Source organism: Mandrillus leucophaeus, unplaced genomic scaffold (assembly GCF_000951045.1).
Source record: "Mandrillus leucophaeus isolate KB7577 unplaced genomic scaffold, Mleu.le_1.0 Scaffold11, whole genome shotgun sequence".
Classification (NCBI taxonomy): domain Eukaryota; kingdom Metazoa; phylum Chordata; class Mammalia; order Primates; family Cercopithecidae; genus Mandrillus; species Mandrillus leucophaeus.
Genome location: NW_012099209.1, coordinates 3,828,484 through 3,853,487, shown reverse-complemented (window position 1 = coordinate 3,853,487; position 25,004 = coordinate 3,828,484). Strand labels below are relative to the sequence as shown.

Sequence of the window (25,004 nt, the reverse complement as noted above, 5' to 3'; positions counted from 1 at the left end):
AAAAAAAAAAAAAAAAAAATTACCAAACAGGCTGACAAGCAAAACCTCCAAGTGGGAGGGGTGGGCAGCGGGAAGGGATGGATGACAGAAACATGCTATTTTTTTGTTTTACTTCTCAACCTTTTAATTATGAACATGTCATATTTTATAATCTAGAAAAATAACAACTTTTTTTTTTTGAGACAGGATCCCACTGTGTTGTCCAGGCTGGAGTACAGTAACATGATCACAGCTCACTGCAGCCTCAACCTCCTGGACTCAAGCGATCCTCCCACCTCAGCCTCCCAATTAGCTGGGACCACAGGCATGAGTTCCCACACTGGCTAATTTTTTTGTATGGTTTTTGTAAAGATGGGATCTCACTATGTTGGTCAGGCTGATATTGAATTCCTGAGTTCAAATGATCCTTCCACCTCTGCCTCCCAAAGTGTTGGGATTACAGGCCGCTCGAGTCACTGTGCCTGGCTGGAAAATATCTTATTATTATTTTTTTAAGAGATACCATCTCTAGGGCCAGGCACAGTGGGTCATGCTGTAATCTAGCATTTTGGGAGGCTTAAGTGGGTGGATCACTGGAGCTCAGGAGTTCAAGACCAGTCTGGGTAACATGGAGACCTGGTCTCTACCAAAATGGCTGAGCGTGGTGGCACACACCTGTGGCCCCAGCTACTTGGGAGGCTGAGGTGGGAGGATCATTTGACCCTGCAAGGGGCGAAGGTTGCCATAAGCTGAGCTGAGACCGTGCCACTGCACTCCAACTTGGGTGACAGAGTGAGACTCGGCCTCAAAAAAAAGAGGGTCTAGCTACGTTACCCAGGCTGGTGGTCTTGAACTCCTGGGATCAAGGGATTCTCCCCCATCCGCCTCCCAAAGTGATCCAGGCAATGAGCCACTGTGCCTGGCCAAAATTTCTTTTTTTGTGAGATGGAGTCTTGCTCTCACCTAGGCTGGATGGAGTACAATGACACGACCTCAGCTCATTGCAACCTCTCCACCTCCTGAATTCAAGCAATTCTCCTGTCTCAGCCTCTGGAATAGCTGAGAGTACAGATGTGCACCACCAGGCCTGGCTAATTTTTGCATTTTTAGTAGAAATGGGGTTTCACCATGTTGGCCAAGTTGGTGTTGAATTCTTGACCTCAGGTGATCTACCTGTCCCGGTCTCCCAAAGTGCTGGGATTACAGGCATGAGCCACCATGCCTGGCACAAAAATACCTTTTTTTTTTTTTTCTGAGACAGAGTCTCACTCTGCTGCCCAGGCTGGAGTGCAGTGGCATGATCTTGGTTCAATGCAACCTCTCTCTCCTGGGTTCAAGTGATTCTCATGCTTCAGCCTCCCGAGTAGCTTGGATTACAGGCTCCCACCACCAGGCCCCACTAATTTTTGTATTTTTAGTAAGAGACGGGGTTTCACTACGTTGGCTAGGCTGGTCTTGAAACTCCTGACCTCAGGTGATCTGCCCGCCTTGGCCTCCCAAAATGCTGGAATTACAGGCGTGAGCCACTGTGCCTGCCCAAAATATCTTCTTTAAAAAAAAAAAAAAAAAAAAAAAAAACAGGCTGGGCGCGGTGGCTAACGCCGGTAATCCCAGCACTTTGGGAGGCCGAGGCAGGTGGATCACAAGGTCAGGAGTTCGAGACCATCCTGGCTAACACAGTGAAATCCCGTCTCTCTACTAAAAATATAAAAACATTAGCCGGGCGTGGTGGCAGGTGCCTGTAGTCCCAGCTACTCGGGAGGCTGAGGCAGGAGAATGGCGTGAACCCGGGAGGTGGGGCTTGCCGTTAGCCAGGATTGCACCACTGCACTCCAGCTTGGGCAACAGAGAGAGACTCCGTCTGAGAAAAAAAAAAACTTCAAGACCTCGTGAGATCAGGAGGGTGAGAGCAGGCAAGGAATTGACAAGAAGGACTGAGGTGGCCAGTCCCACCAAAGACCAGCTGACCTTGGGTGGGGACCAACTCCAAGGGCCACTTGTACCCTGAGAGGACACTGTGCATGCTGGACAAGAATGAAATGTTTGGGAGTCTGACTGAGAGGAGGCACCTCTCTGCCCCTTGGGTGTCAACACATAGGATGGGGTGCCTGCGTCATCCCCACTAGCTCAGGGCAGCTCCTTTGGTTCTGGCTTCAGTTCCCCGAGCCCAGGGGCTCTGCCTGCCTGATGTCTGAGGCCACACCATCAGGCCTCCTGCCTGCCCCCACACCCTCTGTGGGTGCCCAGCTCCCCCGGCCCTGCCTGCCCAGGCTGTGGGAGTCAGGGTGTCCACCTAGAAGTGCTCTTCGAGGGGCATAGGATGAACAGTGCCATGCCACTCCTAGGCTGCTGGCCAGCTCCTGTCCCTCAGCCAAGCCCCACAGGCACCCAAGCGAGCGGCTCAGGCCAGGGCACTCACCCTGTGGTTTCCCAGCACATAGAAGATGTGGCCCAGGAGCACAAGGGAGCAGGCTGTGAGCCGGTTCAGGTCCTCGGCATTGGACATCTTCAGAGTTTCCCGCAGAAATCGCCTGACAAGGAGAATGATGCTGACGCCTGCAGGACGGGGCCTGGGCTACCCTGAGCACGGCCCACATGCTGCCCCCTGCCCCACACTCACTTGGCCTCGTTGTAGCGTCCCTGGAAGAAGGAGAAGAGCCCACGCACGTAGAAGGCAGCCGCTCGGAGGCAGTGTGAGCTGCAGGGAGAGTGCAGGGTCACGTGGGGTGGGGATTTTGAGAAAGGTGGTTTACAAAACAGCGGTGGGCAGCTGGAGGGGATTTCTGAGAGACCCCTGCTGCAGACTATCTGCAAGGAGGGGTGTGGGGTGTCAGGGTGCAAGGGGCAGTTGGGGGCCCCATCCCAAGAGCATGGGGAGCCTAGGCCATGCGTGGAGTGGTGCCCGGAGTGGCTCACCTGACAGGGAAGCTGTGGTCTGGGTTGATCCTCTCCAGTAGACTGTAAAGCTGAGAAGGGAAGGAGGCGGAGAAAAGCCAGTCAGCATCATTCTGCATCTTCACAGGAGAAAGGTCCCCAAGACACACTGCAGTGCATGGGGATTTCTCTACACCCCCATAGGGACTATGGCCCCCAGGTCGAGCCTGGTGACTGACCAGCAAGAGCGGCCTCTGGTGAGAAGGGCCAGGGGCAAGACTCTCATGCCCTCAGCCAGCCCTGCCTGTGCCACCCTGTCCTGTGGTAGATGACAGGGGCCTGGGCGTCCAGAAGGCCTTTGTATGGTCAGAGTGGCGCTGAAGGGCTGGCCTGGCAGTGCGTACATTGGCAGGCTGGGGCCCGTGAGCCCTGTGGGCTGCTGGGGGTGAGTGGGTGGGATTTCTCTGGAGGTGCAGGGACCCCAGGAGGCTTGGATGGGGGCGTGACCTGATAATTTAGATGCCCTCTGGCTGCAGAGGCACAGGGGAGCCAAACTCCTCCTCAACAATGCGAGCCCACATCTGGCATCAGACGACCCAGCCAGGGCTGGGCTTTTTCTTTTGAGACAGGTTCTTGCTCTGTCGCCCAGGCTGGAGTGCAGTGGCCCGATCATAGCTCACTGCAGCCTCAATCTCCCTAGCTCAAGCAATCCTCCTGCCTCAGCCTCCCGAGTAGTTGGGACCACAGGCCGGCAACCCCACACCAGGTTTTTAAAAAACTTTTTGTAGAAATAGGGGTCTCCCTATGTTGCCCAAGATGGTCTTGAACTCCTGACCTCAAGTGATCCTCCTGCCTTGGCTTCCCAAAGTGTTGGGATTACAGGCGTGAGCCACAGCACCTGGCCTGAGACACTTTGGAGCCAGACCCCCAGGGGTGAAAGAGATACTAGAACTGAGGGATATCCTAGGGCTGAGGGGGATCCCAGGGCTGAGTGGGATCCTGGGGCTGAGTGGGAATCCCAGGGCTGAGGAGGAAATCCCGGGGCTGACAGAGGATCCCAGGGCTGACAGAGGATCCCAGGGCTGAAGAGGGAATCCCGGGGCTGGTAGAGGATCCCAGGGTTGAAGAGGGAATCCTGGGGCTGACAGAGGATCCCAGGACTGATGGAAGATCTTAGGGCTGAGGAGGGGATCCCGGGGTTGAGGAGGGGATCCTGGGGCTGAGGGGATCCTGGGGTTGAGGAGGGGATCCCGGGGCTGAGGAGGGAATCCTGGGGCTGACAGAAGATCCTAGGGCTCAGGGGGATCCCAGGGCTGAGTGGGGATCCCGGGGTTACAGGTGCCCGCCACCATGCCCGGCTAATTTTTTTGTATTTTTAGTAGAGACGGGTTTCACCGTGTTAGCCAGGATGGTCTCGATCTCCTGACCTTGTGATCCGCCCGCCTCAGCCTCCCAAAGTGCTGGGATTACAGGCGTGAGCCACTGCGCCCGGCCTAGCTATCGGAATGTTTTTGTCTCAGACTTGGCCTCTCCTGGCCATAGCCCCTGATTCACCTCTGGGATGCCCTGTGTGCCTCTGTGTCGGGTGCTGCCCATCCCTCAAAAGGTGAACACCCTGGGGTCTGCTGAGATGTGCTGGTGCCCAGGACAACCCCCTGGTTCCCCAAAAAGAAGAGAACAGAGAGAAAGGATACCGAACATGAAGCATGTCACCTACTACCTCTTGGTGTCTATTTCCTTCCCGTATATACACACTCGCCAGGTTGGTGACAATGAAGGCCCACAGCTCCTGGTGGTTGGTGAGCTGGAATGGGAAGTGGGGACATTAGGGATCTGGGTCGGGCCCTGTGATCCATGTGGCAGTGTGAGAGCCACCCACAATCTCCATGGAGACTACTTTGGAAAAGACTTGTTTTTTTCATTTCAAACACACTTCCCTTGCCTCCTAAACTCAAGGGTAACACAGCTATTAATTCTTCTCATTATAAAATCATCGTCTGTGTCACGGGGCAGTTAGAGAACAGAGAAGAGGAAAACCAGCCACCCTGATCCCACCCTCAGAACATGTTGGGTTTTGGCCCATTTTCCGCTGTCTGTCAGGACTAAGACCTGGTGGACCCTTCCTCCAGGCCACAGCCAGCAACCTGGGGGACTCAGGGGTCCACTGCTATCAAGGCACATGCTGGTCCTGGGCAGGGGTCACTCTTCATGGGGGGAAGTGGGGAGGAGGGGAGCTGTTGTCCCAGAGGGGGCCAGCACAGGCCCCGCTCCAGAGGTAGGTGACGCTGTCAGAGGCCAGAAATGCTGCTGCTGACAGGTGGTAGATGGGTCACGGTCCCTGGCTCTTCTTGGGAAAGGAGATCATCAAGAGAGGGACCAATCTATGTGGCTCAAGCCCTGCCTAGACCCTGGTTCCTAGTGGGGCTGGGCAAGAGGTGGAGTGAGCCAGGGAAGCACAGACCCCACCTGCACAGATGCCCTCCTGGCACACACCCAGGAGGCCCAGAGGATCTTCTGAATCAAGCACAGATGCTCTGAGACTCAGCAAGGTGGGGGATGTTTGTTGAGGGCCCACAGGAGGCATGTGTGTTTGGGGTTAGTGGGGCTGGGGTTGCATCCTGGCTCCATCACTCCTGGGTGGGCCATGAAAAAGAGGCTCCCTTTTGGCCCCGCGGTGAGGACTCCTTAGGGTATGTGGCCTTGGGAACTCTGACGTGGAACCAAACCAGCAACAGCAACCACTTGTGGGGAGTGAGACGGAGACGGAGATGGCAGGATGGCAGGGCCACAAGGAGGGTCCTGGCCCTGCTGTAGTCAGAGTGAGCCAGAGTCCGGAGAGTGAGGCAAAGAGGTGGAGGAGTGGGTGCCAAGTCGGCCCTTCCCTCCCAAGCATGCTGTCTGCACGTCAGGGCTCCTGTGTACCTCTGAGGCCAGTGGCGGGGGTGGCAGCACCCACAGGCCTGTGGGGTGCCGAGGAGGGGAACTCTGTCCAACAGTCAGGGTGCACGCAGGACTCCCTGGTGACCTTGCCCGAGTGGCAGACAGAGCAGCCCCTGCTCCCTGACACCTCTCCTCAGGGCCCTTCCTAGAACCATCAGGAAAAAAGCGTCCACAGCCTCCATTTCCTGTGAGGAGATTGAGGCTGAGGTGGGGACATGATGGTCCAGTCCTGGGCTGGGGCACTCCATAAGGATGTGGCACTAGCCTTCTTCCCCATCTGTGGCCAGAAGCCTGGGGAGCTGCTTCACCCTCCCCAGCCCAGCAGGACCAGGAGTCCTCCTCTGCCCAAAAAGCACCTGTGAGATGGCCCAGCTCCACCACTCCCCATGGGAGCCCTGAACCCAGGGTGGCTCTAAGTCGTCAGCTGACACTTGAGCCAATCCAGCCTTAGGGGTGGCTGCCACAAAAGCTCCCACTCAGGCCTGGAAGTGGTGTCCACGGACACGTCGCACCTCTCCCTCACGTCTGCCCTGGGGTCAGCTCAGGAAGACCCTGGCCCCATAGTTGTCCCTTATCCAGATAAACAGTGCGTCACTGCCAAGGCTGGCATGGGCTGACTACTGTGCATCGCCTCTGGGGCTGCGGCTTTGCATAGCTGACCTAGTGCGACTGCTGTCCTCATCACAGACCACGCCCGACTCCTTACTCAGAAGTGTGGCCCGCCCCGAGCAGCAAGGAGGGCCGGCACCTTACCCGCAGGGCTGTGGTGAACTGGGCTTCCGCGTTGTCCATGCAGTTGACGGAGACACAGTACAGGCCCTGGAAGAAGACGTGTTGTCATCAGGGCCGGCCCCTGGGGAGGGGGCTCAGATCAGAGACACATGCAGTGCAAACGGGGCCTACACGGCTGCCCTGGAGGAGTACGATAATGGCTCACTGCCAAGCCAGCTGCGATGCAGGTAATATGCTCACTGTCCCCACCTTTCAGACCCAAGCCAGTGTGGGGTGGGACAAGATGCTCACTGGAAACATTCCGGATCCTGCCTGGGGAGGTTACATGATTACCTATGGCAACATTCTGGATTCTGATTAGGGTGCTGTCAGGGGGTTCTTCACTGGGAATGTTCTGGATCCGGTTAGGTACTTACTTACTGGGAACATTCTGGATTCTCCTGGGGTGCTGTCAAGGAGTTACTCACCAGCAGTGTGTGCAGCTGTGCTGCGTGGTTGGAGAAGAGCCGGGGGGACTGCTGGCACAGCTGGCAGACCTGGGAGATCTGCCGGGAGAGAGTGTACTGCCATCACAGGACTGCAACCTGGGACCTGGCGTCTGAGCAGCAATGGAGAGACCCCATAGCTGGTGGGTGAGCCCATGTCTCCTCTGCCCAAACTGGGGTACAAAGCCCCAGCAGACATGTCCACCATGGGGGTAAAGGGCAGCCCGGATCCCATTGTGGACAGGGACCCTTGTCTGTTACTCGCCTCTTCCACCCTGTCCAACAGGTGTCTGGGCCGTAAAGGACCTCCAGCCTACTGAAGGCCCCCATGCCCTCTCAGGAGGGTGGGCACTGGGGGTAGAGAGTGTTCCTAACGGCAGGGTGGGGTATAAGAATCACTGTCAAGGGACCCCCAAATCCCCAGAGACCATGTGTGCAATCCCCTCAGTGTGCAAGCTTTTGGGCCATGGTCTGTTGTTTTTTTGTTTTTGTTTTTGTTTTCAGATGGAGTCTCGCTCTGTTGCCCAGGTTGGAGTGCAGTGGTGCGATCTCGGCTCACTGCAAACTCCGCCTGCCGGGTTCAAGCGATTTTCCTGCCTCAGCCTCTCAAGTAACTGGGATTACAGGTGCTTGCCACCACAACTGGCTAAGTTTTGTATTTTCAGTAGAGACGGGGTTTCGCCATGTTGGCCAGGCTAGACTCAAACTCCTGGCCTCAAGTGATCCACCCGCCTCAGCCTCCCAAAGTGCTGGGATTACAGGTGTGAGCCACTGTGCCCAGCCTCCACTGGTTTTTGTATGAGATTCTCTTATCAGTGGTGCCCACGCGGGGCTGTAAAACGCTGACTGACAGCAAGACAGCAGGATGGGCTGGCCTGCCAGTACCGCACTTGGCGAATTCAGTCTCTTGTCTGACACTGCTGAGACCCAACAAACTGCTGGGCCTTCCCACCCCTCCTGCGTCCAGCCTTACCTCCTGCAGCGCCGTGGCCTTGTGACCCGTGACGAGGCGGCACATGATGATGTGCTCCAGCAGGATCACTTGGAAGGATGACAGGATGGGGCTGCAGTCCAGCACTATGGGCGAGAGTCAGGGGTGAGCATGCAGGGGAGGCCAGAGGAGGCGCCACCCCTACCTCATTCCTGTCTCCAGTCACACTGGCCAGGCACCCACCCCGTCATCTCCCCTAGTCCCCACTGCACCCTCCGAGTGAGGGAGTGTGTCTTGCTGTCCAGGTGGAGAGACGGAGCTGGAGCCAGAGGTTGGTTCCCACAGGGCTCCAAGAAGGGTCGGCTCTGACCCTCACCCTCACCCTACGTGCTCAAGAGCTTGTGGACATGGCAGGTTCTAGAAATGTGGAAATGTGGAAACCACCCTGGATCATAAGACCATGCAGCAGAGCCTCAGGCAGTGGGGTAGGGGGACCTGGGCCAAGCCCCACCTCCTGACAGCCCCAAGCAGCCATCCTCACATGGGAAAAAGAGAAGCACAGGCCTCTCAGGCTTTGGGCTGCCTTGGCTCTGATGCCTTCTCCCCCAGCAGCACTCACGAGGGAGCAAACAGACAGACTAATGGGCACACTGCACCAGCCAGGGACATCTGCTCTGGGTTTGTGCTAGTCAAAGGTCCCTAGATAGATTAGACAGTTGAACATCTGGAAAGAACTCATGACCTCCAAAGGACATGCTGGTGGTCAGTGAGGGCTGAGTTCTGATCCTGGCGTCATCCTGAGTGTCCCCATCAAAACACTGATAATAATTGGGAAAGGCAGCCACCACCTGTTTCAACTGAGCACCATTGGGCACAATGGCCCTGACCAGTCAGGGAGGTACCCCTGATCCCAGTCCTGTCTGCTCTGCTCTGACGTGGGTCACCAGCATTTACCAACTAGGGGTGACAAGACCCACTAGGTAGGGCGGCTGGGTGCTGCGGTCACACGGTCACTGTGCCCCAGAACAGCCAGTGACTGGCCAGGCTGTCCGCCAGGGGGCGCTGTGGCCACGTGGCCAGTCGAGCACCTGACTTACTCTTGAGCTTCTCCAGCTGCATGAGGGCCTTGTCCGTGTACTTCTGCGCCTTCTCCAGGTAGCCGGCCTGCATGGAGTGCATCACAGTCACCTGTCAACAAGACCAGACAGCAGGGGTTACCAGGGCCCTCTCCCTCTCCCTGCCCCCGCCCCCAGCCCTGGCTCGGGCCCTGGTGGGGACGCACCAGGTAGACAAGCACACACATGTGCTCCTTGGGCAGCCAGTGGAAGAGGTCAGCGGGGTTGCTGGGCAGGATCTCATCATCGTGCAGCGTGGAGATGGTCTGGATGCACTGCTGCAGCTGCTTCAGACACGGCTTCACGCTCTTCACCTGTGCAGCACCCACACCCGAGCACCCACCTGAGCCTGGCCTCTCAGGAAGCCGGGCCCAGCCCAGCCACCCCTGCCCCTTCCTTCAGGGAGCACCTGCCTTCCCCTTCTGCCAGGGCCACCTCCTGCAAGATGGACCCGCCCCTGCCGCACTCCCATGAATCAGCCAGGCTTTCAGGGCACAGGGCACGGCCAGGCGGGCAGCTGTGGGACTGAGGCTTGTCCACTGCCCAGTGTTGGGTCCAACACCAAGGCCCAGGAGAGGCCTGTCCAGACCCTGCTGGAGCTGCACTTGGTCTTCCTGCAGCCAGACCTGAGACAGCAAGGGGAGGCTGTGCTCCGCGGGGGTGGGAGGTGGCTTCCTGGCCCAGGAGTCGGGCAAGAGCTGTGGTCCATCTCGCCCTGAGGCCCTGAGGGATGTCTCTGCAGCCCTAGCACCCCGAGGGAAGCGTGGCTGCAGTCTGCTCTGTGTCCCTATGCGCCGAGTGCAGTGCTTCACCCAATGGGCAATGATGGGTATGGATGGAGGAACTGGACAACCCCCTTACCAAGCCCTGTGGAGAGACTCGCCTGTGGCCCACCATGACAGGTGGGTCTGAGGGGCACAGGGCAGCCCCCAGCCCCTGAAGGGCCGAGACGGTCACACAAGCACAGACAAGGAGCTCAAACACAGCCGTTTCCCACCCACGGCGGGGTCATGGAGTCCAGTCTCGGACACAGCTGGGCACATCAGTCCCTACTCAATCCCACAGCAGGGGGGCCAGACAGACACCAGTTGGGCATCTGCTGTGTGCAGGCACCGCCCCAACACCTCTGTGGTTTATTCTCATGATTCCCTGAACCGTCATTGCAATCTCTGAGCATCCACACACTGAGCGAGTGTGTACAGTGTCACACATAGTACTCCCAAAGGGAGGCAGGGTGGCCAGGACAGACCCTGCTCCCAGGCACCAGCACACCAGGCAGGCACGATGGTGCCAGCACTCGCGGCAGAGCAGGACAGAAGTGTGTGTGTCTGGGGCTGGAAAGACAGCCCTGCTGTGTGGCAAGGTAAGGCAATGACACAGGTGACCTCACAGCCCAAGATCCATTGGCCTGGGTGCCACCCACACTCACTGGTCACAACCAGCAGCCCGCCCAAGAGGCGCCACACACCTGCCCGGCATCCAAATAGTGGGTGACCTGGAGCACCAGGAAGAAGACACGCAGCGACTCCTTCTGGATGGGGTTCCCCTGCCAGTTCTCCACGATCTGCCCACAGAGGGTCAGCAGCGGGTGCACCTCCTGCAGCTTGCGCTCCATCAGCAGCAGCTGGGGAGGGAGAGGCGCAGGTGTAGGGTACAGGGCTTGCAGGGGCCCTCCTGGGACTGGGAGCACAGGCTCACCTGCCCACCTGCCTTGGGACTACTGCCTCCAACCCAGAGGGCAAGGCCAGCCTGAAACCCCGGCCCAGGCAGCTCCTAACTAGGCTCCTGCCTCAGCATGAATCCCATAGGCAGGAGCCTGAGTTTCCCTCCTGAACCCAGCAGGGCCCGGGCCTCACACTCCAGGCTGCTCACTATGCCTAAGGGTCTGGGTGTGTGAGGGGCCATGCCATGGAGAGCGGACGGGGTCTGAGCAGGGAGTCCTGCCTCACCTCCACGACACCGGCTGCATCCAGCCATGCCCAGCCTCAACTTACCATCCCCTTGCTGAGGAGGAACAGCGCCCTGCAAAACAAGAGGCAGGGGTCAGGTCCCAGAAGGCCCAGGAGCCTCCTGAGATGACTGTGACTACCCCAAGGCTCACAGGACCTAATATGCCACCTCGGGGGACAGTTCAGTGGACAACAGTAAATAGTCCCCGTACAAGACTGCTCTGTTTTATCCTATTGTGCCTGTGTTTATTTTTATTTATTTTTATTATTTTTTTCTTAGAGTCTCATTCTGTTGCCCAGGCTGGAGTACAGTGGTGCGATCTCGATTCACTGCAACCTCTGCTTTCTGGGTTCAAGCGATTCTCCTGCCTCAGCCTCTTGAGCAGCTGGGACCACAGGAGCCTGGCACCATGCCTGGTTAATTTTTGTGTTTTTAGTAAAGATGGGGTTTCACCACGTTGGCCAGGCTGGTCTCGAACTCCTGACCTCAAGTGATGCCCCTGCCTCGGCCTCCCAAAGTGCTGGGATTACAGGTGTGAGCCACCGCGCCCAGCCTGTATTTATTTTTCTTACATGGCTTAGACTCACTCATGTGAGAAGCCCAGAAGGGAGCTGGGTGCAATGGCTCACGCCTGTAATCCCCACACTTTGGGAGGCCAAGGTGGGCGGATCACTTGAGGTCAGCAATTCAAGATCAGCCTAGGCAACATGGTGAGACCCTATCTCTACAAAAAATATGCGGCGGTGGACACACAGTGTGAGGGCCAGTGGGCAAGTTTGGGTGCCTGACCTTCAGGCTCAAACCTGCGCCTCATGGTGACCAATTTTTTTTTTTTTTTTTTTTTTTTGTGAGACAGGGTTCTCGCTCTGTCACCAGGCTGGAGTACGGTGGCACGATCTTGGCTCACTGCAACCTCTGCCTCCCAGGTTCAAGCAATTCTCCTGCCTCAGCCTCCTGAGTACCTGGGATTACAGGCACTCGCCACCACGCCCAGCTAATTTTTGTATTTTTAGTAGAGATGGGGTTTTACCATGTTGACCAGGATGGTCTCAATCTCTTGACCTCATGATCCTCCCACCTCAGCCTCTCAAAGTGCTGGGATTACAGGCGTGAGCCACCAAGCCTGGCCCCAACTTTTGTATTTTTTGTGGAGATGGAGTTTCACTATGTTCCTCAGGTTGGTCTTGAACTCCTGGGATCAAGTGATCCTCCCACCTTGGCCTCCCAAAGTGCTGGGAATATACTGTGAGCCACTGTGCTTGGCCTGAAATGCCATTTCTGTTCTTTGTCCTGGACCAAGGTGGCCAAGCCCCTTCTATGTTAAGAGAGCGGGAGGGAAGGAGGGGAGTGGGTGCCTACCGTGTGTACTCAGATCCCACCACCCGGGCGTACTCGGCCCCCACACCCAGGAGGTCACAGGCCGACACCAGGTCCTTCTCAAGCGTGTGCAGTTGCTAAAACGGAGAGAGAGAGCAGTGACCTTTGCTGCCAAACCCATCAGTTTTACGGTACCTGGCCTTTGTGCTTTGTTAACCAACAACCAAACCTCCCCACGTCAATGAAACTGCCTGTGTCAGTTTTGAGCTAAATTAACCAAATTATCTCATTAACGCTAACTGCTTTGGGTACAGAGCTCCAGTTGGCCTGTGGTATATATGTCATCTAACTGAATGGTGCCTGCAGTAGACACCGTCTAAACTTAATGGAGCATAGAACCAGCAGTCAAGGCTCATGGCGCAGCCCCCAAGGCTGTGAGAGCACCTAGGGCTGTTCTGAGTGCTTCGTGGGTGCCTGTGGGGTCTGTCTTTAGTGGGGTGTCCCCAGTGTGTTCCAGGGACAACAAGGAGGGACTCCCTCAGAGGCAAGTGTCAAAGCCTGAACAGGCTGAAAGGGAGGCACATGCCTGGCTTCACCCTGCAAGGCGACACCTGCGGGGCCATGGTGGAGAGCTCGGCCCTTGGGTGTGCGTGCACATGGTGCCTGCCAACTCTGTGGCCTGGGGGTGGTGACTCACAGCTTGGCCTGCTCCTTTGTCTGCTAATGTGCACAAGTGTGCGTGGGGAGATGGAAGGAGACTGTGTGTGCATTCGGCTTCTCATCAGGCCTGGGGGAGGAGGGCCTTGGGAACTCCTGGCTGCTGGGTGAGCTCTTCCCTGTGGGTACTTTTCTCAGCCAGACCCTCCTGGAGTGAGGGACTCAGCTGGAGGAACTCCCAAACCAGGGTCAACACACTGCGTGCCTAGGTGGGTGTCATGGGAGGTGGCTAAGTGGTGGCCCAGAGGGCAGGCTAGGTCATGGAAGAGAGAGGCTGGGGGCCAGGCACCCGCCTGAGGGTCCCCAGTGCAGAAGTGTAGGTGGAGCCCAGGACAGGAGTGGTGCCCCACACGGTGGAGCCCGCTGGTCTCTCCACTGTAGCTGGGAAGGCCGAATTCAGAGTCCCCCAACAACCGAGCACTGTGGAGCTCAGAGACCAGGGCACCACTTGTATCTGGGGTGCCGAAGGGAGCATGAGGAGGAATTGTGTGGATCCCAGGATGAGGGTGTGCCCCAGCAGCCCCCAAAAGTGAGGGGTCCATGTGGGAAACAATGCTTGACGTGGACATTTGTGGCCTGATAGGCAGCCCCCTGGAGTCTCAGCCTAACTCCTAAAAAAACCCCACAGTGGGTCTCTGGCAGGAAATGTTCCTGGGATTTCAATGAGTGCAGGCCAAAGATGAGATGAGAATGGCTGCGAGGGAGAGAAACCCAAAGACACCCAACAAGCAGCAGGCCCCCTGTCAGTGTCAGCTCCGGGGAAGCCCCGCACTCCCACCACTCGCCCCTGGGCGTTGCTGAGAGCCAGGCTCAAGCCGGGGATGCTGTCAAGGATGGAGGCTGGAGGGGGCTTGTGAGCAGGTTAAGTAAATGTTCCTATGTCCCCACCCACTCCGTGTGCCAGCCCGAGGGGGTCTGCACATCGTGGACTCTGCTGTTCTTTGCACATGGGGCAGGTGTGCCCCAGGGTCATGGTCCCTGCCAGGCACCCTCGTGCCTGGGCCGCAGTACTCACAGCGAGCTGGAAGAGCAGGCGGCAGTGCCAATACGGGGTCTGCTGTGAGATCTGTATCGCCTTCCGCAGCAGCGGCTTTGCTGCATCGACGGAATTCTGAAAGGAAATAGTTACGTTTGGGAACGTAAGAAGGCGGCAATCAAGCTGGATTCCTTAGCAGCAGCTGTGGTGCCAGAAGGCAGTTCCTGTTCATGCTTACCAAAGGATTTTTTTGGGTTGCCAATTTACTTTATTAAAAGCAAAAAAAGATATTTTATTGGACTCACTGGCTGGGAAGTTTCTGCATCACTCTTAAAATAACTCCTCATTCAACTGGACTGAAAGTACTTTCAGTTCAAAATTCTAAACTGTCAAATCAGATGCCAGTTCCCATCTTTTATGTTCTCAGACCAGAGAGAGGCATCGGGGTGTGAAGTACACACATTCCCTGCCGCCAAAGCCACCTTACTCGTCAACCTTCTGAGGTGGGAGGAAGGCAAATTTCAGCTATAATTGAAATTAGGAACCAGATGAAGAAGGGAAACTGTACAGACTTGTCAGGTGAGGAACAGGCTGATCTCTCCAACAGTAGTATGTAGAAAAGGAAGCTGCCGGCACTCCTTAGCAGGTGGCTACCCACCAAAGCCCTGGGGCTTGGGCATAAGAGGTAGGAAAGTAATCTGATTGTTAAAAGCTACCGGGCTGGGCACGGTGGTTCCTGTGTATAATTTTGGCACTTTGGGAAGTCGAGGCAGGATTGCTTGAGGCCAGGAGCTTGAGCCCAGCCTGGGCAAGACCATCTCTACAACAAATAAAAAAATTAGCCAGGCATGGGTGGTGCACGCCTATAGTCCCAGCTACTTGGGAGGCTGAGGTGGGAGGATCACTTGAGCTCAGGAGTTCAAGGCTGCAATGAGCTGTGATTGTGTCATGCACTCCAGCCTGAAAAGAAAAAAGCTGGAGGGATTCCAACTCCCGGAGCCCCAATTTACCAATGTGCTGTCGTGTCTTAGCAACAGGGAGAGACACTTTGCTTTCAGAAACCTTAATATGTTCTTACCTCTTGACAGTACAATTCAGACAACAGACTTGCTGCTTCAAATTTAACATCTTCGAACTGCGGGATCTAGTGACGTCCAGTTAAGGAAGTAGGACACTGCAAAAAAGGTCGGTTTGAAAGGGCCACAGCTTGGGGCTCCTACCATGCCGAGGTCTGCCGGGCACGCACATCCCTGCCTGCCCTGAGATTCCAAGTTTTCCTGTTCCCCCAGTGAACCTTGAGCTTGCTGTAGGGCAGGGCTTGGAGCTGGATGCGAGGTATGAAGAGAAGCACAAAGAGGAGCACAGCGCCCAGGGGCAGCAAAGGGCCAGATGGGGGATGTTCCAGGTGCTCTGTGGGCAGAGCCTCAACTCGCAGGGCATGTTGGGAGGTGGGATTCAAGCTTTGATACATTCTTTTTATTTAAGTGGAGAATTCCTTAAAAGGAACCATACCAACACGGAAAGGATACTTGCTGTGATATCAACCACTGAAAGAGAAAGAAAAGAAAGATTAATTCTCAGGCAAACACCTGGCACCTGGTTAGTGGCTCGCTTTGGGGTTTCCACAGGTTGTCCTGAGAACAGAGGCTGCCGGGTATCCAGGTAACACGAAGGTGGCCTGCTTGGCCTGAGAGGGTGGGCTTACTCCCCTCCAATCCAGCCAGGGAAATGGAAGCTATAGAGCCCCAGAGGGTGCCTGGGGAGGAGGGGACATGCCCTTCTGACATCAGAGGAGGGGCTGGCACTTGGAGTCAGACCCCACAGGCCCTTGGGTGGGAGCTGCTTCAGAAAGGAACAGAGCTCAGAGGTGACCTAGCCCCATCAAGGACCCCACATATCACACAAAGTAGGGCTGGCAGTCAGGTCAGGCAGAGAGGAAGTATATTCAGCAAAGCATAACATGAGAAGTCAGTTTCAACTGGAGAATGGGTCTTGGGGGGCAAGGTCAGTCCTTCTGAGCAAGAGGCATTTGAAAGATGCTTGGCTGTGAGCAAAGTCAGCCTCTCAGAGGGGAGGGAGGGGGGCTCCAGGAAGGACCGACACAGGCAGAACTATGGGATAGCACTGAAGACACACACCAGGAATGCAGTTCAGACAACAGGCTCCAACTCAGGGACCGCTGTGCCCTAAACTTCCATGTTCCAACAGGTTCCCGGGCTAGTCCAGGCCACTGACCACAGCCCATCAGATCACCCAGGCTCCCAAGCACAAGAGCCTAACGCTGTGCCCGGTGACCCACATGTGCCACACACATTCAGAGCAACCTGCGCCTGACAAGAGCCTTGGTGGTTGCCGGAAGGTGGATCTGGAGCAGAGCAGAAGACTCTAACTCATCACGCTCTGGGGAGGACCACACGGGGCAGGGCAGCATGTGTGGCAAAGTATGGGAAGTGAGGGGCCAGTTCTCTAGGCAAAGGGGGAGCAGGAGGTGCTCCAGGCACTGAAGAGTGCATGAAAAAGGCACAGAGGGCCAGGAAGGTGAGGCTGAAGCCCGAAGGTCTCTGCCACTCATGCGGCAACAGCAGCCACTCCTGGCTGAGGGTCAGAATGCCCTGGTGTCACCTCTGGAGGCTGACTCAGTCAGGGCTGGGAAATGAAAGCACCTGACCAGATGGGCATTTCAGACCATCCTGTATGCAGCAGAAAATTCACGAAGGGAGTGTGGAGGAGCCAGTGAGGCCCGGAGATCCACGGCTGGGGGCAGCCTTGGGGCTGGAGATCTCTAGGGCAAGGATGAACAGCAGCTGGGAATGTCACAGGTGCTGGGAAAGCACAGAGCTGCATCGAGAGCAGCTACTGCCAAGACACAGGGGGGCCAGGAAGACAGCTGTGGGAGAGAGCCCAAGCCCCGGGCTCCTGACACACACGCACCCACACACAGGAGCCCAGATTACAGGCCCTCTGCCAGCCCAAGCGTCTGCTTCCTGTGGTCCCCTCTTGTGGCAGGGATAGGAGGGGCTCGGGGTCCTCAGAGTGGTGGGGCCAGCACCTGCCATCAGAAGTGCGGCCCCAGAGGCGAGGCGCCTCAGCCAGAGGCTGTATGGGGGGACAGTGGGAACGTGTGTGATGTGAGAGAGGAGCAGAAGTTGGGGGCTTTTTTTCCACAGAAGCTGCTGAGAAGCCGGGTCCAACACGAGAAGCTCTGGAAGGCCACCAACTGGAAGGGATGGCCAATCACATATGAGAGAGGGGGCCGTGACAAAGGAGCTGTACTAGAGCCGGGCTGAGGTCTCCCCGAACCCTGAGATTTGGTGGTTCTGCGGTTCGGGCACCATGGGGCTAGCAAAGGGAAGCTCTTCAGACACAGTCCAGGGAGGACAGAGAGCACTGCCACGCATAAACAGCAGCCCCAGCCTGGGTGAGTAAGGTGCAAACCTGGCATCTGCAGCTGAGCCTGGCACCTGTGACAAAGCTGGCCTCATTTCTGTGTGTCACTGCATCCCAGCAGAGGTAAGCAAGATGACCAGTCAACAGGTGAATTCCCTCACCTCCCTTCGGGCGGAGAAGCTTTCCTTTCCAGTCTGTGGCCATGGGATGCTCTCCCCAGAGCTGACGACAGATCACACAGGCACGTCCGTGGCGGGTAGACTTCAAGAGGATATGTCCAGTCACTTTATGCCTCAGAACACTGCACCCCCTTCTACAAAACTTTGGCCTATGTCACCGAGCTCAGGCCTGTGTGGGTCCAACAATGTCTCCTCATAGCAACAGCTTTTCTTTTTTTTTTGACATAGTCTCACTGTGTTGTCCAGGTTGGAGTGCAGCAGCATGATCATAGTTCACTGCAGCCTTGACCTCCTGGGCTCAAGTGATCCTCCCACCTCAGCCTCCTGAGTAGCTGGGACTACTGGTGCGCACCACCATATCTGGCTAATATTTTAAATTTTTTGTAGAGATGGGGTCTGGCTATGCTGCCCAGGCTGGCCTCGATTTCCTACGCTTGAGTGATTCTCCTATCTTGGCCTTGAAAGGTGCTGGGATTACAGGCGTTGGACACCGCGCTCGGCCAGCAACAGCTTTGTGTCCCTTCCCCGTTTGGGGCCATTATATGGCTAACATCAATCTATTCAGCACACAGTTGGACTGGACCTCACTTCTCCTGACCCCATGGACATCTCTTCTTCTTTTTTTTTTTTTTTTGAGATGGAGTTTCGCTCTTGTTGCCCATGCTGGAGTGCAATGGGATGATCTCGGCTCACCGCAACTTCCGCTTCCCAGGTTCAAGTGATTCTCCTGCCTCAGCCTCCCGAGTAGCTGGGATTACAGGCATGTGCGATCATGCCCGGATAATTTTTGTATTTTCAGTAGAGACGGGGTTTCTCTATGTTGGTCAGGCTGGTCTCAAACTCCCGACCTCAGGTGATCCGCTTGCCTTGGCCTCCCAAAGTGCTGGGATTACAGGCGTGAGCCACCGTGGCTGGCCGAGACATCTCTTCTTTGCAAGCCAGATATGCCTGCTGCTAACGGGCTTGCCTCTCTGCCAGCTCCGTCCGTCCATGCGAGGGCTAGACAGAGAGGATCCCATTTCCCCTGAGGAAGGTGAGGCTCTCAGTGAACCCTGGTGAACTGGGAAGTAACATGCCCAAAGGCTCCAAACACAAGCCTTCTCTTGTGGAAGGCCTTGTCCACTAGCATCAGTGGGTGTCAGGAGCACTGACTGGGAGCCAGAGGACTGGGTTCAAGGTGTGGGTCCACTGTGAGTTAGCAATGCTCTAAGGCACTTGGGAAATTACATCTTAGGGTTTTTAACATCCGTTTCCCAGGTATCTTTATTGCCCACTTTAAATACATACAGATGACATTAGATAAAGCCCCTCTTTTTGTGACCAGACTGGGCAACATAGCAAGATTCTGTCTCTTTAAAAAAAAAAAAAAAAAATCAGCCAGGCTTGGTGATGCATGCTGTAGTGCCAGTTACTTGGGAGGCTGAGGTGGGAGGATCACTTGAGCCCAGGAGTTTGGGGCTACAGTGAGCTATGATCGCATTGCTACACTCCAGCCTGGGCAACAAGGAAAGAACCTGACTCTTAGGAAAAAAAGTCCCATGATGATTGACCTTAAAGTTGTGGCTGCAATGCCTGCAGCAGGCTGACATCCAGTAGGTGCTTGGGAAACACGTGCTGAACGAACAATGGCTTTATCCACTTGGATAATGACTAGAGTTCATTAGAGGAAAGTGAGGGCTTCTGTATAAGTGCAAATGGCCATAGAACGGTATGCCTTTCAGACACAAAGCCCTAAATGGCATGGGATTTCTCCCTGTCTTTAAATGCCACTACTTCTTCATTGCGACATCGGTGACACCTGGATCTCTCTGCATGAGGACACACATTCCTGAGGGGCAGGACGGGCCTGGTGTCAGGGTGAACCAGTCACTTCCCCAGGGCCATTAATCTGACACCTACTAAATGACTTCACTCTTGTATCTTTGTTAGACTTTTTTTTTTTTTTTTGCAGAGACAGGGAAGGTCTTGCTATGATGCACAGGCTGGTCTTGAACTTCCGGGTTCAAGTGATCCTCCCATCTCCCATCTCAGCTTTCCAAAGCACTGGGATTACAGTTGTGAGCCACCTCAACCAGCCCTCTGTATGACTTTTAGCATATATTTGGAAATCGGAAAAATATATCCAACTCACAAATTAAGGATGTAGAATGCCTTACCCAAGTTTGCTACCTCATCTACGTGATTTTTTTTTTTTTTTTTTTTTTTTTTGAGACAGAGCCTTGCTCTGTTGCCCAGGCTGGAGTGCAGTGGCACAATTTTGGCTCACTGCAAGCTTCATCTCCCAGGTTCACGCCATTCTCCTGCCTCAGCCTCCCGAGTAGCTGGGACTACAGGCGCCCGCCACCACGCCCAGCTAATGTTTTGTATTTTTTAGTAGAAATGGGGTTTCACCGTGTTAGCCAGGATGGTCTCGATCTCCTGACCTCGTGATCCACTGGCCTCGGCCTTGGCCTCCTAAAGTGCTGGAATTACAGGCGTGAGCCACCGCGACTGGCCTCTAATTTTTTTTTTTTTTTTTTTGATACAGAGTTTCGCTCTTATTGCCCAGGCTGAAGTGCAATGGCGCAATCTTGGCTCACGGCAACCTCCAGCTCCCGGTTTAAGCGATTCTCCTGCCTCAGCCTCCCGAGTATCTGGGATTACAGGGCATGCGCCACCATGCCCGGCTAATTTTGTATTTTTGGTAGAGACGGGGTTTCTCTATGTTGGTCAGGCTAGTCTCGAACTCCTGACCTCTGGTGAAGCACCCGCCTTGGTTTCCCAAAGTGCTGGGATCATAGGCATGAGCCACGGCGCCTGGCAGGCCCAACTAATTTTTTTACTTTTTTGTAGAGATGGGGGTCTTGCTATCTCTACAAAATCTAAATGAGATTTAGAAATCTAAATGAGTTTGAGACCAGCATGGTCTCAGGAGATACTACCGCCTCAGCCTCCCAAAGTGCTGGGATTACAGGCATGAGCCACTACGCCTGGCCTGTTGTTGTTTTGTTTTTATAAGAGACAGGGCTGGCTGGGAGCAGTGGCTCACGCCTGTAATCCCAGCACTTCGGGAGGCCAAGACAGGTGGACTGCTTGAGCTCAGGAGTTTGAGACCAACCTAGGCAACATGGCAAAACCCCATATCTACAAAATATGCAAAAATTAGCTGGGCATGGTGGTGTGTGCCTGTCACATCAGCTACTCCAGAGGCTGAGGCAAAAGAACCACATAAGCCCAGGAAGCAGAGGTTGCAGGGAGCTGACATCATGCCACTGCACTCCAGCCTGGGTGACAGAGTGAGACTTTATCTCAAAAAATAAAAAAAAAATAAAAATTAAAAAATTAAAAAGACAGGGTTTTTGTCACCCAGGCTGGAATGCAGTGGTGCAATCATGGGTCACTGTAACCTTGAACTCCTAGGCTCAAGCGCTCCTCCTGCTTCAGCCTCCCAAGTAGCTGGGACTATAGGCATGTGTGGCTAATTTTTTTTTTTTTTTTTTTTGTAGAGACAGGGTCTTGCTATGCTGCCCAGGCTGGTCTCAAACTCCTGGGATCAAGTGATCCTCCTGCCTTCGCCTCCCGAAGTGCTGAGATAAGAGGCATAAGCCACCACGCCTGGCCCAAATTCAGTTGTTCTTTTTTTTAACTACCCTGTTGCTTGCAACTCCTCTGGGATGGAAGCACAGCATTTAGCAGCTTCCCTGGCCTCTTGCTGCTGTGTGACTGTGCCTAAGCACATTTTCCTGCAGTGGCTGGGTGTCACCACAGGTGAGTCTGAAGTGGGCCTTACCCTGTTAATTTGTTGAGGATCCAGGGAGACCTTGCTCTGTGAAGCACCAATGCAGGGCCTGGCATGTAGAAGGTGCCAATGATACTACAATAACTGGCAATCACTAAGTAGAAGAACTGGGGTGGGAGAGGAAGGGACCAGCTGGTAGAACCATGAGGTGATGGTTCCTAAACATATTTCACATCCTGAAGTCAGAGGTGACTCAGAATGAGAGGGAAGGAAATAGAAACAAAAACAGGAGGAAGCACAGATCACTTCATGAAACTGCTTAATGGCCAGCTCTGTACAAGTCTTTGCTCCCTGCAGATGGGATATGGAATTTAGCAGGACATAGTTGTGATCCTGAAGAATGAAAGAACTGCTCACGCTGGGCCTGATGAGGACAGGCTCAGACCGAGCCCTACTGGGTCTTAGAACAAAAGGAAGCATTTAATCACTTGCTGAGAAGGTGAACCATAGATGCTCAGGCTAAACCTGGATGCAGAATTAAGTATCCGACCAGCACAGTCTGGAGCTGCTTTCTAAGTCAGATGAGCAAAACCACCATTAAAAAGCAGCCCTGGTCCAACCACAGATAAAGCATGCATGGCATTGACACAGAGAAAGCATGCATGGCACACGCAGTCAGAAAACACCACTGTTCAAAGAATGACTGCCTGGATTACAGAAAATAGTAAGTTCTTCCAGAGAGGCGGCATTTAGTCCTGGGTGGCTTTCAAATCAGGAAAACCTAAGAATGATGATGCACTTCCCAGGCCAACGGATAAAGGGGATTGAGATCAAAAGTAAGAAAGTTAAGGGGGAAATGGATATGCAGGTACATTCTCTTGATTCAACAGCAGAAGTCCAAATGATCAAGAGGGATCTGTCTGCTTAAAAGACAGGCGGGAAAATAAGACAAAAGCCGTAGGACCTGGAAGAGAGGAGAAGACTGAAAACTCACAGGGATGGGTGTACAGTAAGAAGAGAGAGAATAAGAGGAAAGCAAAATACAGAAGAACACAACCTGGCAGAATCTGTGCAAATGGCATTGCAAAAATCTTTTTTTTTTTTTTTTTTTGAGACAGGGTCTCTCTCTGTCACCCAGACTGGATTGCAGTGGCAGGAACACGGCTCACTGATGCCTCAACCTTCTGGGCTCAAGTCATCCTCACGCCTCAGCTTCCCAAGTAGCTAGGACTACAGGTGTGAGCCACCACGGGCCCACTAATTTTCAAATTTTTTGTAGAGGCAGGGTAGTGCCCAGGATGGTCACTGTGAATTCTCTAGCCAAGAAATTTCTAAGTAAAGGGACAACGCTTATAGTCATCAACCATTTACTTAGGGGAGTCCCAGAGTAGCCAAAACACACCACATCTCTGCCAAAACCATACTCAGAGAAGGAAGGCTTTCAGGTAAAGTGTCCTGCCATGCACTGTAACAGCTCCAGGATGTGCTGAGCAGACCCAGGGAACAAGGTGGCCGGCAGGTGTTCTGAGGCCCCACAGAGGCAAGAGTCACTGAGACACCAACTACTGTGACCCCCAAAACGCTGCTGAGGAGTTCCAGACTAGCGTGGCCAACATAGTGAAAACCCATCTCTAATAAAAGCAGAAAAAATTAGCCTGGCATGGTGGTGGGCACCTGTAATCCCAGTTGTTTTGGAGGCTGAGGCAGGAGAATAGCCTGAACCTGAGAGGCAGAGATTTTAATGAGCTGAGACTGCACCACTGCACTCCAGCCTGGGCAACAGAGTGAGAGTCCACCTGAAAAAAAAAAAAAACCAAAATGGCTGGGCGCAGTGGCTCACGCCTGTAATTCCAACACTTTGGGAGGCTGAGGCGGGTAGATCACGAGGTCAGGAGATGGAGACCATCCTGACTAACACGGTGAAACCCCATCTCTACTAAAAACACAAAAAATTAGCTGGGCGCGGTAGCGGGTGCCTGTAGTCCCAGTTACTAGAGAGGCTGAGGCAGAAGAACGGTGTGAACTCGGGAGGCGGAGCTTGCAATGAGCTGAGATAGCACCACTGCAGTACAGCCTGGGCCAAAGAGCAAGACTCCGTCTCAAAAAAAAAAGTTGCTGGGGAGGCTGTGTGTGGTGGCTCACACCTGTAATTCCAGCACTTCAGGAGGCCAAGGCAGGTGATTGCTTGAGGCCCAGAGTTTAAGACCAGCCTGGGCAACATATTGAGACCCTACCTCTATAGAAAATATAAAAATAAATACAATTAAATTTTTAAAAAGCTGCTGAGGAAAGGAAGACACACCCTCTTTGACTCTGATGGGGATTTTTTCTTAAAGTTTTGAGACAGGGTCTTGGTCTGTTGTCCAGGGTGGAATGCAGTGGCACGATCACAGCTCACTGTAGCCTCAACTTCCTGGGATCAAGTAATCGTCTTGCCTTAGCGTCCTCAGTAGCTGGGACCACAGTCATGTGCCACCAGGCCTGGATAATTTGTGCGTGTGTGTGTGTGTGTGTGTGTGTGTGTATATATATATGTGTGTGTGTGTATATATATATGTGTGTGTGTGTGTGTATATATATATATATATATTTGGTAGAGATAGGGTTTTGCTATGTTGCCCAGGCTGATCTTGAACTCCTGGGCTTAAGCAATCTGCCCACTTTGGCCTCACAAAGTCTTGGGATTGCAGGTGTGAGCCACCACACTCGGCCTGATGGGGACAATTAATGGATGATTCTTTCAAAGTTAGTTGACTTGATGAAACAGACGAGTAAGTATATTATATATCTTTCTAGATGACTTAAAATGCAGTTGAGGGCCAGGCATGGTGACACACACCTATAGTCCCAGCTACTCAGGAGGCTGAGGTGGGATGATCATTTGAACTCACAGGGCGGAGGTTACAAAGATTTGAGATCGTGCCATTGCACTCCAGCCTGGGCAACAGAGTGAGACTCTGTCTCAAAAAAAAAAAAAAAAAGATGGTAACAATAGACACTGGGGACTACTAGAGGGTGGGGAGGGCTGAAAACCTACAACGATGCTCACTGCCTGGGTCATGGGCTCAATCATACCCCAAACCTCAGCACCACACAATATACCCAGGTAGGAAACCTGCACATGTACCCCTGGTACTAAAATAAAAGTTGTAAAAGGAAAAACAAAACAAGGTCTTTTCATGTCCTTTGCCCATTTTTCTTTTGGGTTATTGTTCTTTTTGTTACTGAATTGTGAAAACTATTTATTTGATATTTACGTATCAGGGAATTTTGATACCCTAGCATTCATATCATCTTTTGTCAATAATCACCCAACTTCTCCTAAGAATTATGGGCACATATATTAAAATGTTTAATTTGGTTTGACAGTTTAAAAAATTGTACCAGCTTTTAAGCTAAAGGAGAACACAAAAAATAATACATATTCTTAGTCAGAACTCTTGGTCTAAGCCACATAGGGGCCATACCATAAATGCAGATAGTTTCTATATATTTCAGTTATTAAAATACATAATTGGTTAAAAGGCAAAAATTGTAATTTCAAAGTCTTTTTTACACAAATATTTGTGCATATGTTTTACCTATAAAACTTTCCTTCCTTATGATAATTATATATGTGTATTGTGTATATATGTATATGTGTACATATACACACATATTTAAGAATTTGAAGAATAAATGTTGGCAGGATATACATTCACTTC

The 25,004-nt window shown here is 53.6% G+C and overlaps 1 protein-coding gene across 1 annotated transcript in view; it reads right to left on the bottom strand.

The window, feature by feature from the left end:
- The window catches only part of MAU2 (MAU2 sister chromatid cohesion factor), a 24,038-nt gene extending 6,431 nt beyond the window's left edge, over positions 1-17,607 (bottom strand). Inside the window, exons 1-16 of the mRNA XM_011991299.1 lie at positions 17,565-17,607; positions 15,546-15,592; positions 15,095-15,160; positions 14,056-14,151; positions 12,366-12,460; positions 11,051-11,078; positions 10,525-10,680; positions 9,224-9,370; positions 9,039-9,129; positions 7,984-8,087; positions 6,993-7,070; positions 6,547-6,612; positions 4,574-4,657; positions 2,896-2,945; positions 2,600-2,677; positions 2,399-2,510 (exon numbers count right to left, since the gene is read on the bottom strand). Coding sequence (XP_011846689.1) covers positions 2,399-2,510; positions 2,600-2,677; positions 2,896-2,945; positions 4,574-4,657; positions 6,547-6,612; positions 6,993-7,070; positions 7,984-8,087; positions 9,039-9,129; positions 9,224-9,370; positions 10,525-10,680; positions 11,051-11,078; positions 12,366-12,460; positions 14,056-14,151; positions 15,095-15,160; positions 15,546-15,592; positions 17,565-17,607 — 1,341 coding nt within the window. The remainder of the gene's footprint in view (positions 1-2,398; positions 2,511-2,599; positions 2,678-2,895; positions 2,946-4,573; positions 4,658-6,546; positions 6,613-6,992; positions 7,071-7,983; positions 8,088-9,038; positions 9,130-9,223; positions 9,371-10,524; positions 10,681-11,050; positions 11,079-12,365; positions 12,461-14,055; positions 14,152-15,094; positions 15,161-15,545; positions 15,593-17,564) is intronic.
- Positions 17,608-25,004: the final 7,397 nt, after the last annotated feature.